This window comes from Limulus polyphemus, unplaced genomic scaffold (genome assembly GCF_000517525.1).
Source record: "Limulus polyphemus unplaced genomic scaffold, Limulus_polyphemus-2.1.2 Scaffold4132, whole genome shotgun sequence".
NCBI lineage: Eukaryota > Metazoa > Arthropoda > Merostomata > Xiphosura > Limulidae > Limulus > Limulus polyphemus.
This window is the reverse complement of record NW_013669742.1, coordinates 86202-104499: the sequence shown is the minus strand read 5'-3', so window position 1 is coordinate 104499 and position 18298 is coordinate 86202. Positions and strand designations below refer to the sequence as shown.

The 18298-nt window shown below is 33.9% G+C and overlaps 1 protein-coding gene across 1 annotated transcript in view; it reads right to left on the bottom strand.

The window, feature by feature from the left end:
* Positions 1–6699: 6699 nt before the first annotated feature.
* The window catches only part of LOC106470640 (voltage-dependent calcium channel type A subunit alpha-1-like), a 96528-nt gene continuing 84929 nt past the window's right edge, over positions 6700–18298 (bottom strand). The window contains exons 24-31 of the mRNA XM_022399266.1: positions 15738–15844; positions 15402–15501; positions 14616–14776; positions 13759–13902; positions 12633–12834; positions 10544–10708; positions 7487–7597; positions 6700–6705 (exon numbers count right to left, since the gene is read on the bottom strand). Coding sequence (XP_022254974.1) covers positions 6700–6705; positions 7487–7597; positions 10544–10708; positions 12633–12834; positions 13759–13902; positions 14616–14776; positions 15402–15501; positions 15738–15844 — 996 coding nt within the window. The remainder of the gene's footprint in view (positions 6706–7486; positions 7598–10543; positions 10709–12632; positions 12835–13758; positions 13903–14615; positions 14777–15401; positions 15502–15737; positions 15845–18298) is intronic.

Sequence of the window (18298 nt, the reverse complement as noted above, 5' to 3'; positions counted from 1 at the left end):
CCAGGTGTTTCTAAAGGTTATACGTTCAGGTCTGACCAAGGGCTAGACGTCCAGGTGTTGCTAAAGGTTAGACGTCCAGGTGTTTCTAAAGGTTATACGTTCAGGTCTGACCAAGGGCTAGACGTCCAGGTGTTGCTAAAGGTTAGACATTCAGGTCTGACAAAGGAATAAACATCCAGGTATGACCAAGGGTTAGATGTCCAGGCGTTACCAAGGGTTAGATGTCCAGATATGGCAAGGGTTAGACGTCCAAGTATGGCCAAGGGTTAGACGTCCAGGTCTGACCAAGGGCTAGACGTCCAGGTCTGGCCAAAGGTTAGACGTCCAGATGTTGCTAAAGGTTAGACGTCCAGGTGTTTCTAAAGGTTATACGTTCAGGTCTGACCAAGGGCTAGACGTCCAGGTGTTGCTAAAGGTTAGACATTCAGGTCTGGCCAAGGATTAAACATCCAGGTATGGCCAAGGGTTAGATGTCCAGGTATGGCAAGAGTTAGACGTCCAAGTATGGCCAAGGGTTAGACGTCCAGGTCTGACCAAGGGCTAGACGTCCAGGTCTGGATAAAGGTTAGACGTACAGATGTTGCTAAAGGTTAGACGTCCAGGTGTTTCTAAAGGTTAGACGTTCAGGTCTGACCAAGGGCTAGACGTCCAGGTGTTGCTAAAAGTTAGACTGTTAGGTCTGGCCAAGGGTTAAACATCCAGGTATTGCCAAGAATTAGATGTCCAGGCGTTACCTAGGTTAGACGTTCAGGTATGGCCAAAGGTTAGACGTTCAGGTCTAGCCAAGAGTTAGACCTTCAATGATGCTTTGATTAAACGTTTCACAGAGTTATCGTAAAACTTTCAAATTTGAGAGATTGCTAGCTGTATGTTGGAAAGCACACCCATCCAACTGTTTATAAAAGAAATTCGATCAAATGTCCCATTACTCCGAAGCGTACATAGGACTATTGGTAAACTTCCTACTATAGAGGTGTAATGCATATTTCATTTAGTTACTTATAGTTTCTCTATTATCGTATCTAGTACCTAGTAAAGGTCCTCATGCTTTTTGGTACTAAGCATATTTTTTTCGCTAAAATTAAGATATAATGCCTTGTTATTTTCATATATACTTTAACCTACCTCTACTTCTATCTAGCATCTTCGAGTCATGGATATTGCTCTTCAAACGTGATGCTCACCTTGACAGAGGTCCCATGTTTGGAGGGCGACATCTACTCTTAAAACATGATGCTCACTTTGGCAGAGGTCCTATGTTTGGAGGGCGACATCTACTCTTAGAACGTGATGCTCACCTTGGCAGAGATCCTATGTTTGGAGGGCGACATCTACTCTTAAAACGTGAGGCTCATCGTGGCAAAGGTCCTATGTTTGGAGAGCGACATCTACTCTTAAAATGTGATGCTCACCTTGGCAGAGGTCCTATGCTTGGAGGGCGACATCTACTCTTAGAACGTGATGCTCACCTTGGCAGAGATCCTATGTTTGGAGGGCGACATCTACTCATAAAACGTGAGGCTCACCTTGGCAGAGATCCCATTTTTTTATGGCGACATCTTCATGACAAAAGCATTTATCAAACATTTTTCAGACCTGTCATAGTTTTAGTTGCTAGAGCAGTGGACTCGCAATCTGGGGGTTGCAGGTTCGAATTCCGTCATCGAAAACGTTCGCTCTTTTAGTCGTGGAAGGGAAGAACTTTATAATGTAACGGCCAACTCCACTTTTAATCGGTAAAAAGTAGCCCAAAAGTTGACAGTGGGTGGTGTTTACTAGTTGATTTCCTTCTAGCCCGTCACTTCTAAATTTGGGACGGCTAGCGCAAATAGCCCTCTAGTAGCTTTGTGCGAAATTCAACAAACAAACACTCTTTTAATGCATTCTTCATAAGATATACCCATCTATAATCGATAGGAATTCTATAGACTCAAATAAAATAGCACAATAAATTCAATTTTATAAAGTCAGTCAACATCTGTGAACATCTGCCTTTTCTGCAACCAGTTTTGAATGCTTTCCTTCTTACTTTTACTTCCTCGTAGCAGATACTTCTTGGTTTAGAAAACGTTATATTGACAACAGATCTTTAACAAGATTCGCAACTCTAAACTACAGTAATATTATTTAAACAAAAGTACATCTACGTCATGGATCCGCATTTAGGTATGATAAATAATAGTAAAAAAAATGTGAATCTTAACCGCAGTTGTTAAACTAGGATTTTGAAAGACATTCCCATCAGAAGACCAGGAATGCAACAACATTCTGTGACCCACATTGACATTCCCATCAGAAGACCTAGGTAATGCTAACAACATTCTGTGATCCACATTGGCATTCCCATCAGAAGACCAGGAATGCAACAACATTCTGTGATCCACATTGGCATTCCCATCAGAAGACCAGGAATGCAACATCATTCTGTGATCCACATTGGCATTCCAATCAGAAGACCAGGAATGCAACAACATTCTGTGATCCACATTGGCATTCTCATCAGAAGACCAGGAATGCAACAACATTCTGTGATCCACATTGACATTCCCATCAGAAGACCAGGAACGCTAATGCTGAAGAGACGGAATGCCGTTTGGGACTGTTCAGTCCCAATTTAACCCTAACAGAGTTAAATATTTCTAGTAAAATGTGAGATAAAACAAGCCTTAAAAAATCCAACAGACTTGAGAGATGTAGTTCATCTTTTGTTCCAGTATTTTTTATAAATGTTTTTGTTTGTATCTTGCCAAACTGATATGTATGATAGTTTAAATGTTTTTGTTTGTACCTTGCCAAACTAATATCTATGATAGGTTAAATGTTTTTGTTTGTACCTTGCCAAACTGATATCTATGATAGGTTAAATGTTTTTGTCTGTTTTTTTAGGCTTAAAAATACTTTAATACAAACGAACAAGAGTCAACTTGGAGGATAGAAACCTAAAGATTAATTTTATGCACGAATGGGATAAATTACAAATTTTATATTTCATTTTCTATTTTCAGGCAGGCAAAAAGTATGATCTACGAGAGTATTACAAATAAAACTAGACAATAACGTAATTTAAAAATAATTTTTTAATTAAATAAGATCATAAACTACCGAAGAACAGAATGAAGATAGCGGAAAAAATGATAATAGAAATAACAACGCTAATTAATAATTTCTAAAATATACATAGCATTACTGAAATTAATTGGTAAAAATAACGAAGATGCTCCAAAAATAAGTAACCAGAGGGCTAAATAAATCAAATACAAAAAAAATAATCGTTTGCTGCTTCTTGTTCAATAAAACTACGAGAATGATTTAATTCGAGAAAATTTCCAGAAGTAGTTTTTCAAAAGAAAATTGAAGCACTAAAACAAACATGGACAGAAATATTCTGTGAAAAAATAAATTAGCAAGATTAATTGTTTGTTTTGAATTTCGCGCAAAGCTACACGAGGGCTATCTGCGCTAGCCGTCCTTAATTTAGCAGTGTAAGACTAGAGGGAAGGCAGCTAGTCATCACCACCCACCGCCAACTCTTGGGCTACTCTTTTACCGACGAATAGTGGGATTGACCGTCACATTATAACGCCCCCACGGCTAAAAGGGCGAGCATGTTTGGTGTGATGGGGATTCGAACCCGCGACTCTCAGATTGCGAGTCGAGTGCCCTAACCACCTGGCCATGCCGGGGCCCTAACCACCTGGCCATGTCGAGCCCAAATTAACAAGAACTAAGACATTTCTGGAGTAATTACATTGATTATAAGATATTTAGAAAAATTGATAATATTTGTTTCAGACATATTGAAGCTAGACAACATATTTGTCAAAATTAATTTGAACTCTTTAGTATTTGATAAATGTCGTACACATTTTCTGGCATTATTGTTTCGAGAAAGTCAGAGCGATATAAAACTACAAACGAAATGGAATGCTGGTGACTTATTGTCGGCTAAAATGTTTTGTTTGTTTTTTTGTTCTGTAATAGTCCTTGTTTAAATTTGAAATGTCTTTATTTAAGCATCTAATTTTTCAACCGTTGTTATGGTGTAAACGCCTCTTACATAGCTGGTGAAGCATGGTTACAATTAATTATACCTGTATTTTATGACAAGTATATCAGATGTATTATGACAAATTTTAGTGATTATAATTCTTCTGCATCTGATATAAGCACCTAATATTAAACAACTGATATAACCACCTGATTCTTCAACATCTGATTTTAGCACCTAATTCTTAAACCCCTTATTTAAGTAACAAATTCCTCAACAACTGATTTAAGTACCCAATTGTTAAATATCAAATTTAAGCACACTATAGAACTGATTGTAATAAAAATGATCAGCAACACCAGTGTTCTTTAATAATTGAGTCAGTATACCTAATAATATGTAGTTGATTTAATATCAAAATCAACCCGCAATTTACTTACTCCTTCATGCTGCAAATGAATCAAATGAATCGTAATCCAATAATTAGTAAATGACTCGTACTGCATGAATTTAATAGCACAATGGATATGAAATCCCTATCTTGAATTCTTTAACCTGATCTTTGATGCATGTTTAAAAGGGATACAATGAAACTGTAAATACAATTATTTTACTGTATTTAAATGGTACTTTTGAAGACTGGATGAAAAAAATTGATTAAATTATCAGTAGCAATTTCCATATTTCGAAATTAGTGTATGTTGACTACCTTGGCTATTTAACGAAGAGTTAGTGAAGAAATTTGCATGTTAAGCTTATAATAATTTCCAAATAATGATTAGACGAATTAATAAAAATTTTTTGATTAGGGCATAAATCGCATCATGTTTCGATATATGCACAACTTTAATCGTTGTCAATATGAAACACAACAACTCAAAGATATTAAATTGTGTTTAGAAAAATATGACTGGTAAGATACAACCTCGGAAAAACATAACATATAACTAACTAAAAATGATTTGCATATTACAAAAATTAATGATGATAGATTTTACAGTAAAGTAAAATTATAAAATATCGAAATTAAGCATTTTTCTGTAAACCAGTGCACCAAAACTATTCCACAAAAAATTGTATGTATTCTTTACAGTGGACACCTAATATCATAATATATCTTGATATATGTGATACTTGGGAAAAAAATGTATAACCCAACAATCAGATCAAAGAACGTCAATAAACTTAGTGTTTTTCAAAGGTAGATCTTCTTTATTCTGGGAGAGTGAATATCTATATGAATCATTTAGTTTTTAAATAAAACACCCTAAAATTCAGAATTGAAATAAATTTTAACTTCCTTTATAGATGACAATATATTAAGCCAATTATAAACATTGAATGATGAATGGGAAAAATACCAAGTCTTGCATCCGAAAGTAACAAGCTTGAGGACACATTCGAGCGGGAGAAGGAGGAGGAGGAGTGTTGTGAAAAGTTATTTTGGTTGAGTAGCTTAAAATGTAGCTGTAAAAACTGTTTACTCGTGACTACTACAGCGAGGGGGCGGAGGGGGGATGTAAAAACAAAAAAAAACTAAGAAAAAAACTGTGTGACAGGAATGAAATTACAGCCAAATTTTACATCTTTATTTTCAGGATTGGTGGGGTTTTGGGTGAGAGATTGCAGTTGTTTAAAACAAAGCAATCGTCTTTGTTGTTTGGTTATGAGAGATTGGAGTTAGCCATCAAAGAAAGCCTCAAGTAAAATCAAAAGGGCTATACATTCAACTTCAGTACTTGCCTGGGTGTGGTAAGATTTTCAAGCGAGTGAATATGAAGACAAATAAAACAGAAATTTCTCTGAAACTTATATTAATTTAGACATTAGCATACGATTGCTAAACTGATAATCTTAGCTTTAGAATGATAAATCGTCCTTTTATTTGTAAGAATAATGTCTACAAAACTATATTTGTTATGAAACTACATGCATTTCCCAAACCAACACAATATCATGCAATTTGGTTTCATACAAATAAAACAAAACTAGGCCTAACCACCAGAGAACGCTAAAGGAGATAGTTAGGCCTAGCATGCACTCAACAGAAATGTATCAGGCATACAATAGCATGCTATATGGATGCAGACATGTGAACTAATCATAAAACTAAATGAAAAACAACAACATACAAATATAATTGAAAGGCAAATTTTACTTTCTAAATATTCTATTCGTAATTAATTTGGAGATTAATGATACTTCCATGCGTTGTGACGAAAGCGCTAATCTCAAATCAATTAATACACCACCTCAAAAATTGTCACAAAGTATGATTAGACCTTTTGAACACCGAAAAAAATGTATACTTCACAGTGCTCTTCGGGCCTATAAATAACTAAAATCTTATTCGTCTTACAACTTTTCGTTAAAAAAATATTTTAAGGTTTTCCTTACAAAAGAAAAATAACATAAAAAAGGTTTTGAATATTTTTAATACATTAGTTTACATTGAGTGAGATATTAATAATCAATTATAAAAAATACAAAATGCTCATGTACTTTTTTATAGGTGGGGTGTTATTATTCACTTATTGGTCGTTCTTTTGGACTAATTGTTCTTATTACACAACCTAATGAAAATAGCAAGTCGTTAGAAGTTAATAAAATTATTTTTTCGACAAACTTTGAGGCAATGATATATTGTATAAAGTCTTGATTAAAAATCTGTAAGGCCTAAATTACCACGAACACACCATTAATAAGCTCTCTTAATGCTACAAAAAATAAGAACAATGAATTGGCAAGATACTGTTTTACTTTAACCATTCACGATTTAGTAGACATATCACATGCAGCAATCTCAGCGCAATGATTGGTCACTACTCTGAATGACAGTTAAATTTCAACCAATAGTATACTGCCAAAACTTTTACTTGTTTTCCCATCCTATGAAATTTCTCGTTGTAATAGCTGTTAAGCAACAGTATTAAATTTAATATTGTTGAATAGGTTAAATGTAAACTATTTTAGTCATTGTTGTAAGTAAATTTTTAGATATTTTACCGTTCTAATGATTAATAAGGTTAATATACTTTCAATGTCATTATTTTAATGATTAAAGAAAACCTTTCAACGAAAGAGATTGTTTGCAGGCAAAAAGATAACTTCGTATTCAGTTGAAATAAAAAATAGGATAATAACATCTAAATGCTTCCGAAAAAAAAAACTAATTCAGATCTTCGTGTGATTAAAATAAAAATAAAAAGTATAATGTTCATTTTGCAAATGAAACGTACACATTACATTTTAACCAGAAAAAAAATTTGATCCTCAAGTTGTATTTGATATTAATGGGAATCAAAATTTAACCAAACTAACAAAAAAATAATCTTTTGTAGGTATTTCAGTAAATATCCGAAATAAAATTGATTTCGAATAGAAAGTAAAACACTGAAAACGTAACCGTTTTGAATAATGATTATTTGATAAACACCGAGAGATACTCAATACGCAGTATACAGCGACATCTAGTGAGGATTTTTCATACTTTCTTACCCTGATTCCAAATGCAGCCAGCTTCAATAAGCATTCAACAGTAAAGAAAGCAGTGAAGACAGCATTCATGTAGTGTAGAGAAAGCACCATTAACTTGCTTTGATTGTAAAACTAGAAACGGGACAACCCACAGAGGCAAAAAAGCAAGACAAGTCAGACAGTTCAGTAAGAACAAATATAGTTAACACGTAGAACATTTTATCAATTATCAAAACTAAGATGAAATTAAAGCTCAAATTGGTAAGCCTAAAAAGAGACAACAATCCATTTTCAGAAAACAAACACCAAAAAAAAATAACTACACTCACATATATATATATATATATATACATATATATATATACATATTTTTTGTTTTACAAACATATGTATTTATTACGACTTTGTCGGTTGTATTTTAATTCATTTCTTATTAACTCACAAATTATACTTTCAGCGATATTCATACTACTTTGTTAAAACATTGGCACTGTAGTTACGTTATAGTAGCATTGAAAAGTGAATGAAACAAATTAAAAAGGGAAAAATTTCAAAGTTAAATTTTTGTTCACCCAGTTGAACCAACAGAAATGAAATTTGGAGCAATATATATATATATATTTACAGTTTATTTCATAAACAAAATGTGTCTGTGGAAGTAAATTAACTTGTCTAAGAGAGTCACATCCAACATAATTATTCCTCCCTACACTAAACCGAAACGGTCATATTCAACAGTGTCTCTTGGTATATCGAGACATGAACCTTGGATCTCTATGTAGAGTACAGTCATTCAGTAGCATTGCTATAAATTCTAGTGACCTCGATAAAAGTCCAGACGAGCTGTGTGGTCAACTGACGACCTGAAGAAGGTCTCGAAATTAAATGAGATTTTGGAAGTTTGTTCCTTACCATTGATAATCACTTTAGTCCAGAAACTTACTTTGAATCCACGAGCAATGGACTGGTGAGTCCTTGTTTGATAACAGTCATTATGAAACATTTTGGACCTTCTGCGATCTTGTACTAAACAGTCATCATGACGTACCTTTGACCTTCTGCGACCTTGTACTAAACAGTCATCATAAAGTACCTTTGACCTTATGCGACCTTGTACTAAACAGTCATCATGACGTACCTTTGACCTTCTGCGACCTTGTACTAAACAGTCATCATGAAAACTTTTCAATATTCTGCGACTTTGTACACTGGATACTCATTGTGAACCATCGTGGACCTTGTATCGGATAACCTTCTCTTAGGATTTCTACCTGAAACTACGGATTACGGACCTGAAGATGCGAAAGTGGGTCACTTCTGTCCGTTTATCCAATTTCCAGCTGTACTTCTGTCAAAAAGACCTCTTCTCCCTATCAGCAGGTAACGCTGTCATTCCGTTACCTAGGTGATAATCACCATGCAGAAAATCAATGAACTGAGGGTAGTGTAGTAAAATCCAGAGAGATTAAGAAGCACGTGCAAAATGCGCCAACGAAGCCGAGAATTCCCACAACGAGATACGTGAAATTGCACCTAACTAATTACAAATATTTTTTTAGGAATTGGATTTAGGCATCATGTTCCAGACCAACTAAATCTTTAACTTTCTATTTTTTTTTTGATGTAGTGTAGTTGGCAATATTTCACATTGTGTTATACAACGAAGAGGATAGGATAAAGATAGGACGATTTAAATATAACACACGTATCCACGAATAACTGAAATATTCAAGAATATAACAGTAGACGAAGTAGATAAATTATATTTAAAAAAAAAGTCAGTTGTCTAATCTCAAGTACGGGCCATTAGATCAAGATCATCCTTGGATCATCCTCTTGAGATCCAAACTTGGAAAATGTTGTCGAACACACGTACCAAGTTTCAATCATTAAGTTCCTAAAGATTCCCGTCGTTCTCTTTCTCGGTTACAGGGTAAGGCAAAAAAAAATCATGAATAACTCACACAGAAGATTAACCCTAAAAAAAGTTCGAAAACGTTAACCTGGCTTCGCGAGAATAAGAAACATCGTATCTTTCACCACGAAAGAAATCACAATAAACGTTTTCACAACTTATAGTTCATTTTTAATGTGATTTTTCTGACAAAAACACTAATTAAAAATGGCCACAAACTTCATTAGAAATTAAAGGCTATATACTTTTTTTGTCACGTGGACAGCACAGAGTCCAAACAACCAATTAGCACATCACTGTAAGGGATCGTTCTTATTGGTTAATAAATGCACGTGATTAGCTGATCTTGCCAACAGTGAGTGCAAAACAACCAACGTAATGGAAATATTATCGTCAAAGCTCGTCTTCATCGGTCATTAAAAGCACGTGAGAATAAGAACAGACAAGAAACAACTTTCTAGAATAAGATAAAGAAAAGGATAAGCATATGGACAAACACGTTCCACATTCAATATTTTTCACAAACGAAATGCCATGCATACTAAACCTACACCTTCAGAACACATGCTTTCGTTTTTGTTTTAAATTTCTTTCAGCAATTCTCAATTTGATAATATATTTCAGGTTTTATGTTTTTCAGTTTCACCAAAGAAATTTCAGTTTCTCGTCAACTGTCACTCCCAGTGCATGCGCAATGCCGCCAAAATGTTCAATAAAACAACAACCGGAAATTCAATAGAAAAGGTCTCGCAATATATTCGTGACAACGTTTCCATGGTTTCCATTATCCTTTCCATCGCTATGGAAACTGTAACGATGGTTACCTGTTGAGAAGAACTGGTCACTTACGTGCTCCATCCTTATCAAATTGAATATCTTTAAAAAAGAAAATAATTACGACATGTATCAGTCTTTCTTATAAGATCTCGCAATATATTTGTGACAACGTTTCCATGGTTTCCAATATCCTTTCCATCGCTATGGAAACTGTAACGATGGTTACCTGTTGAGAAAAACTAGTCACTTACGTGCTCCATCCTTATCAAATTGAATATCTTTTTACAAAAATAAATAGTTAATTACGACACGCATCAGTCTTTGTTACTCGCGATATAATTTTTTTCACGTATAAGATAAAAATAAACAGAACAGTTACCGCTCACCTTCATCATTAGTAGTAACGTGTTGAGAACGATGAGAACCATTATGAAGTATTCGAAGCCCGTTGAAACGACAATTTTCCAAATTTTGTATTTCACACTGTCTTTGTTTTTAGGCATATAACGCTGAAGAGGTTTGGCTTGCAATGCAAAGTCAATACAAGATTTCTGAAACAAACAAACAACAACGAAATGCTTATTTCCTTAATATAATTGACCAATCAGATTAACGAAATGCTTATTTCCTTAATATAATTGACCAATCAGATCAACGAAATGCTTATTTCCTTAATATAATTGACCAATCAGATTTCTCCGCGTAATATCATATAAAGACTTTTGCCTCAATATTATAAAATATATTACGAAAATCTTATCTTCGTAACTGTTTTCACTCTGTATTTGTTTGTTTCGGATGTTTGTGCAAAGGTCAATAAGATCTATTTCCGCTAGCCGTCCTTGATTCTAACCTGATAGACTAGAGGGAAGGCAACTAGTTAACTGCACCCACCGCCAACTCTTACTTTACTCTAATTAAGTAGTGAGGGTTTGGATGTCGATATTTTAAACGCCTCCAAAGTTTGGAGGGGTAACCACGAGATCTCAGATTTACAGTTCAGCACGCTAAATACTGGGTCACGCACGGCCCTTATTGTAACCTAATTATAACAAATACCTTCATAGGTCATGGTCATGATTATTAAAGCTACGGTCATTGTTATGATTATTAAAGCTAAGGTCATGGTCAAAATTATTAAAGTTAAGGTCATGGTCATGATTATTAAAGCTAAGGTCATGGTTAAGATTATTAAAGCTTAGGTCATGGTCAAAATTATTAAAGCTAGTTCATGGTTAAGATTATTAAAGTTAAGGTCATGGTCAAAATTATTAAAGTTAAGGTCATGGTCAAAATTATTAAAGTTAAGGTCATGGTCAAAATTATTAAAGTTAAGGTCATGGTCAAAATTATTAAAGTTAAGGTCATTGTTATAATTTTTTAAGCTAAGGTCATGGTCAAGATTATTAAAGATAAGGTCATGGTTAAGATTATTAAAGTTAAGGTCATAGTTAAGATTATTAAAGTTAAGGTCATGGTTAAGATCATTAAAGCTAAGGTCGTGGTTATGATTATTAAAGCTAAGGTCGTGGTTATGATTAAGTGTTATCTTATCTGACTATCTGCTGAACTTTCCAGAGAGTTTTGTCTTATCTTATTAGGAACGTCGTAACAATTTATTGATAGCCACTATAGATGTTTAGGCTTTAGCTTTAAAATATCTACTGAACTTTCCAGAGAGAGTGTTATATTATCTGTGTATCTACTGAACTTTTCAGAGAGTGTTATCTTATCTGAGTATCTGCTGAACTTTCCAGAGAGTGTTGTATTATCTGTGTATCTACTGAACTTTCCAGAGAGTGTTGTATTATCTGTGTATCTACTGAACTTTCCAGAGAGTGTTGTATTATCTGTGTATTTACTGAACTTTCCAGAGAGTGTTATATTATCTGCTGGAAAGTTCAGTAAATACACAGATAAGACAACACTCTCTGGAAAGTTCAGTAGATACACAGATAATACAACACTCTCTGGAAAGTTCAGCAGATATTCAGATAATACAACACTCTCTGGAAAGTTCAGTAAATACTCAGATAATACAACACTCTCTGGAAAGCTCAGCAAATGCTACAAGAAAACATGACATCTTTTTTCTCCCCCCAAATAGGTCGTTTCTTTGCCTTTTGTCAAACTTAAAGCTAACCAATGGGTTGTCTGAACTGTGCCCACCACGGGTACTAAAACTCGGGCTTAAAGTTATAAGTTTTTTAGACTTACCACTGAGGGCACCAAAAATTGGAGAATCAAAGATCTGCTTGTGGGTGGTATTAAGATAATCCAATGAACTATGAATGTATTGAACTATGCGTTAAAGACATTATTCATCAGTGTTTCTTTAACACTGGCATAGTTACTGATTTATTGTCATTAAATAACAAACGGCTTGTTATGAAAAAAAGCTATTATCAAATTTCATTAAAATACATTGACATGAATTAACTTTTTTTTATTCTGTAATTACATAAAAAAACTCACTTGATTTTTGTCAAGATCTCCTTTTTCTAACTCTTTTTCCCCCTGTTCCTGAAATGTGATGATTATTAAGGCTACGAAAATGTTTACAAAAAAGAAGGGAAAAACGATGAAAAAGACCACGTAAAAAATTGCCATCTCAATTCTAAATCTTGGAAGAGGCCCATAGTCTTCATATGTTGCATCCATAGAATTTTGTAAGACTCTGGAATATAAAATATTAATTAATTATTTTTGTAGATGTACTGAGAGATTTCTTCTTAGCATTTAGCTCAATTTAAAGTCTGCTATAAAACTGACCTTTCTATCGAGAAGTCAAATTTACAGGTTAGAGAACTTTGACACTTTTACCAATCTTACAAACTATGAAACTGTGGGTTATTTATCAAGGCATCAGAGTTACAGATTATATAACTCTGGGCTATTTACGAAGGCACCAAATTTACAGATTATGTAACTGTGGGATATTATCAAGGTACCAGATTTATAGATTATGTAACTGTGGGATATTATCAAGGTACCAGATTTATAGATTATGTAACTGTGGGATATTATCAAGGTACCAGATTTATAGATTATGTAACTGTGGGATATTCTCAAGGCACCAAATTTACAGATTATGTAACTGTGGGTTATTTATTAAGGCACCAAATTTACAGATTATGTAACTGTGGGTTATTTATTAAGGCATCAGACTTACAGATTATGTAACTGTAGGTTATTTAACAAGGCATCAGATTTACAGATTATGTAACTGTGAGCATCAGATTTACAGATTATGAAATTGTGGGTTATTTATCAAGGCATCAGAGTTACAGATTATGTAACTGTGGGTTATTTATCAATGAATCAGAGTTACAGATTATGTAACTGTGGGTTATTTATCAATGAATCAGAGTTACAGATTATGTAACAAGGAGTTATCTATCAAGGGATCAGATTTACAGATTATATAATTGTGGGTTATTTTTCAATCAATCAAACTTACAGACATCAGACTTATAAATGATGTAATTGAGGATTTTTTAAAGGCTTTAATTATTTTACTCATAACTTTAAAACTTAAACGTTACTCAGGTTCACCTTTTTTTAGACAAGGGAATTTATAAGAAAATATATTTTAACTTACGCAGGCCAACCCTCTCCTGTGGAAACTGTGAAAAGGGTTAACATGGCGGACATGACGTCATCATAGTGAAACGGTCGTTTCTCCCATTCCCGTTTATGAACTTCTGGTGGCTTACCGTTTTGAGCAAATACAAAATATTCGCCTCTGATTGAACAAAAACAACATTCACACGTGTAATTAACATGACATTAAATGATATAAAATTAAAGACATGAAAATGTTACTTTTTTCTACTTTTAAAATAATGGAACGAAAATTACCTCGTTGTTTCAGAGTCTACTGCTGCTCTAATTGTTGTTTAAGAGTCTACTGTTGCTCTCATTGTTGTTTAAGAGTCAAATGTTGCTCTGATTGTTGTTTAAGAGTCTACTGTTGCTCTGATTGTTGTTTAAGAGTCTACTGTTGCTCTGATTGTTGTTTAAGAGTCTACTGTTGCTCTGATTGTTGTTTATTATGACCAATTTACAGTGTTATTATACATCAATACACCCTGGTACATGGTTGAGGTCACTTGTATGACGTCAAATCAGAGCAACAGTAGACTTTTAAACAACAATCAGAGCAACAGTAGACTCTTAAACAACAATCAGAGCAACAATAGACTCTAACTGGAATATATTGTTTTTTATGGTGTTTAAACTCAAATCATTCTGAGAATGTATGAAATTCATTAAATTAGTTTCTCGTGACTTTAGGTTCATTATGTGATTAGAACTACTCCTTCTCAGTCAAATTATCTGTTAGCTATAAAAACGGTTTTAATGATTTTTAAATGGTTTCTTCTGCCGCCTTTGAGATAATCTGTAACGTGTTTCTGTTTTGTTTTACTTAGTAAAATATTTTACAAGAAGACTTACTCGCATTCCGATCTCGTGAGTTTTGATTCATCATTGCAGAAGAAAAACCTCCCGTTGAAGAGCTGCACAGCTATCACAGCGAAGATGAATTGGAAGAGGATGTATACGATAAGAATGTTGAACACATTTTTCAGTGACGTCACCACACAGTCAAACACCGCCTAAAACCGGAGAAACCAATAGGTAATGAATAAAACAGAAACGGTAGCTATGACCTTTAAGTGTTAAATCACTATTAAAACACGTTTAGTGCAGAGGAAAAAAGGTTAGTGGAATTATTACAAATCAAGAGTGGGTGTGAAAAAGAAAATTGTTGACTGTAAATAAACTTCACGTGTAATTCGTGGTTTATTCTGTTAAAGATGATGGAATTATTTCCACCGAAACATGTATCGTTTTAAAGTTTTTTTTAACTTATATTTTTTAAACTTTATAAATAATTATTATGCAAGTAAAAAACGTTGATGTCTCGTTTGATTAATTTTATTTTAAATTTTTTTGGCAGAATAACTGTGTGTTTTACGTATTGAAAAAAGCATTCATTTGTCTAGAAAAACTATGTAATTAATTCTTTTTATTCTCAGTAAGGTAATCCTGGGAGTAAGCTAACACTAAAATGGACAAAATATGTTTTTGTTAAGAAATAGAATATCTGGAATTTATTATATGAACTTTTCAAGAAGATATTACAATCTTAGAGGTATGCTGAGAATATATTTAAACAAAGAATAGAGGTTATAACTGGGATATATTAAAACTTCTTCTAAATAATACAATGGTTAATACCTTTAACTTTGGTACACGTTTGATGGTTTTTAGCGGTCTCAGAACTCGAAGAACCCTCATGGATTTGATAGTGCTTAGATTTTGTCCCGTGCTGCTCCCTCTAGTGGTGAAAGTAGAAAGTAAAATTCGGTAATACTTCACTTTAAGATTTAATTAACAAAAAAAAACCCTTATGTTTACTATCTTAAAATGTTTCTACAGAAAATTAAAAATGTTTAAAATATAAAGATAAGCGTTAGGGATTTCATTTGATAAAATAAATACTATATTTTCGGAGAGAGAGGATAAAATAACGAACTATTTGTTGTTTAAAATAAACACACAGAAAATACATACGCATAGGCAAAGGCGACAAGAGCACATACTACAACAATGGCGTCCAATATGTTCCACGGATCTCGACAGTAAGAACCCGGATGAAAAACTATACCTTGATCTATTACCTGTGAAGGAAACCAAATACAATAATATTAAATTCCGGTCACAGCAAGCTACCTAACCGATAAACAGTGTTCTCACGTTTCTACTTTAAAGATTAGAATACATCGTTTCATCAGCTGGGTATCCTCGCTGTTAACGATATTTTCGGTCATAAACCCAATAATGTCTCATGAGTTTCGATTAGCTAAGCTAACAATGCAAAGTAATCTCAATGATAAAAGTATAAAATTATAGAATATACAACTAGATACATTGAACATTCTATATATACTATTACTGAAAGTAGCATAAAAAAGAATAGAGTATTTCTCATTTACGTAACATACTAACTCCATACAACAACTTTATTCTTAAGTTACTGACCCTTAAGTAAAAACCTAAAAAATTATATAAAAACACTCGAATATGCAACATCTGATTGTCTGTTTACATCTGTAATTCCTCTGTTTTTGAATTATGGTATTTGCTCTTTACAGAATGTTTGATATATTGGTGGTGCCGTAAACCAAATATTATTTTAAGTTTGTTTAAAAACTGTATGGTTTACTATAATGGCTATACCCAACTCCTAAATACTGTGTATGCTCTATTACAATATAGGGCTAACTCTGGTTTGTTATCATCATTCAAGCTGGTATAGAGACATCTAGTGGTCCTTCCTTCAAGCGGTTATAAAGGTATCAATTGGTCCTTCCTTCAAACAGTTATAAAGGTATCAATTGGTCCTTCCATCAAGCTGGAATAAATATACCATGTGGTACTTCCTTCAAGCGGTTATATAGGTATCAATTGATTGTTCCTTCAAGCTGGTATAAATATACCTTGTGGCCCTTCCTTCAAGCAGTTATATAGGTTTCAATTGGTCATTCCTTCAAACGGTTATAAAGGTATCAATTGGTCCTTCCATCAAGCTGTAATAAATATACCTTGTGGTCCTTTTTTCAAGCTGGTATAAAGATACCTAGTGGCCCTTCCTTCAAGCGGTTATCAAGGCATCAGTTCGTCGTTCTTGCAAGCTGGTATAAATAGACCTTGTGGTCCTTTCTTCAAGCTGGTATAAAGATACCTAGTAATTCTTCCTTCAAGCAGTTATAAAGGTATCAATTGGTCCTTCCTTCAAGCTGGTATAAAGACACCTTGTGGTCCTTCCTTCAAGCGGTTATTAAGACACCTAACTGTCCATCCGTCAAACTGATATAAAGACACCTGGTGATTTGACATTCAAACTAGTATATAAAGACACCAGTTTTCCATCCTTCAAGTTGGTGTAAAGACATCTAGTGGTCTGTTATCTGGTCATACATATCTTCCAAGTACAATCCATTTTATTACCACTAGCTGAGGGTACCTGTTTAGGAAGCAAAACTCTCTATAAAGGATAATGGTAGGTTATGTCCCCCTTCCTTCATTATTTTGTTATTAAATTTCTAATGACATCATTAGATGTTAATTGCATACCCTGCTTTGTGGAAGGTACTAATTGACTCATCTAACTGTGTTATTAAACTCAAAACCAAAAGCGTTTATGTCTCCCTTATCTGGCGAAAATCCTAAAACATTGTAATCTATGTAAACCGTTGCACAGTTTCTAATTACCATGTAAAACATTATGGTAATTGAGGTAGCCAAACATATTAATTGTTGCCAAGTGAACAACTACAGTAGAAGCTCCAACTACATTAAATGCTGCCATGTAAATAAGTTTGGTAGAAGTCCTAATTACATCACCTGTTTCCAACTTCGTTTTTGTAACTACAAGTAAAAGTACCCGTCCCCAGTGTCGGAAAAAGTTTAAGTTAATCTATCAATTGAAGTTATTTCACGGACTTTAAAAAGTATTGCACTTTTGGTTTAACTCAGAGCAAAAGGAAAAGTAATTGTTGAGCATTTCAGTCATGCTAAGAGCCACTCAGCAATAACATACGGTAAATCTACATTTTTATTCTTGAAGTTACGTCGCATTTTCAAATATGTATGATAGTGTGATTAATTGCTAACAATTTAGTGTAGAATATCCTGCTTGCGAAATAAAATTTGGCATCAACATTATTCATGCCTGTTCTCCCGTCATTTCAAAAGTAAATGTTGAGCTTTGTCTGCGTGAGAAACATTTTAAACTGGAGACAGACGAATACTCGGACAGACACCACGGTTCGTAAAATGTAGATATAAGATTACTGAAGATATCCTTGTCAGTGGTTCGGACTAAAACAGCTGTAATTACGTAAAATTCAGTAATATTAATTAAGACGAGGGTAGTAGTTCCAAGTATATATATATATTTGCCAAGTAGACTTTATAACCGTTACAGAATTTATACGATCTTCATCACACCACATTTGTTGATGGTTTATGAGAAAGGTGCATCACACCACATTTGTTGATGGTTTATGAGAAAGGTGCATCACACCACATTTATAACCGTTACAGAATTTATACGATCTTCATCACACCAC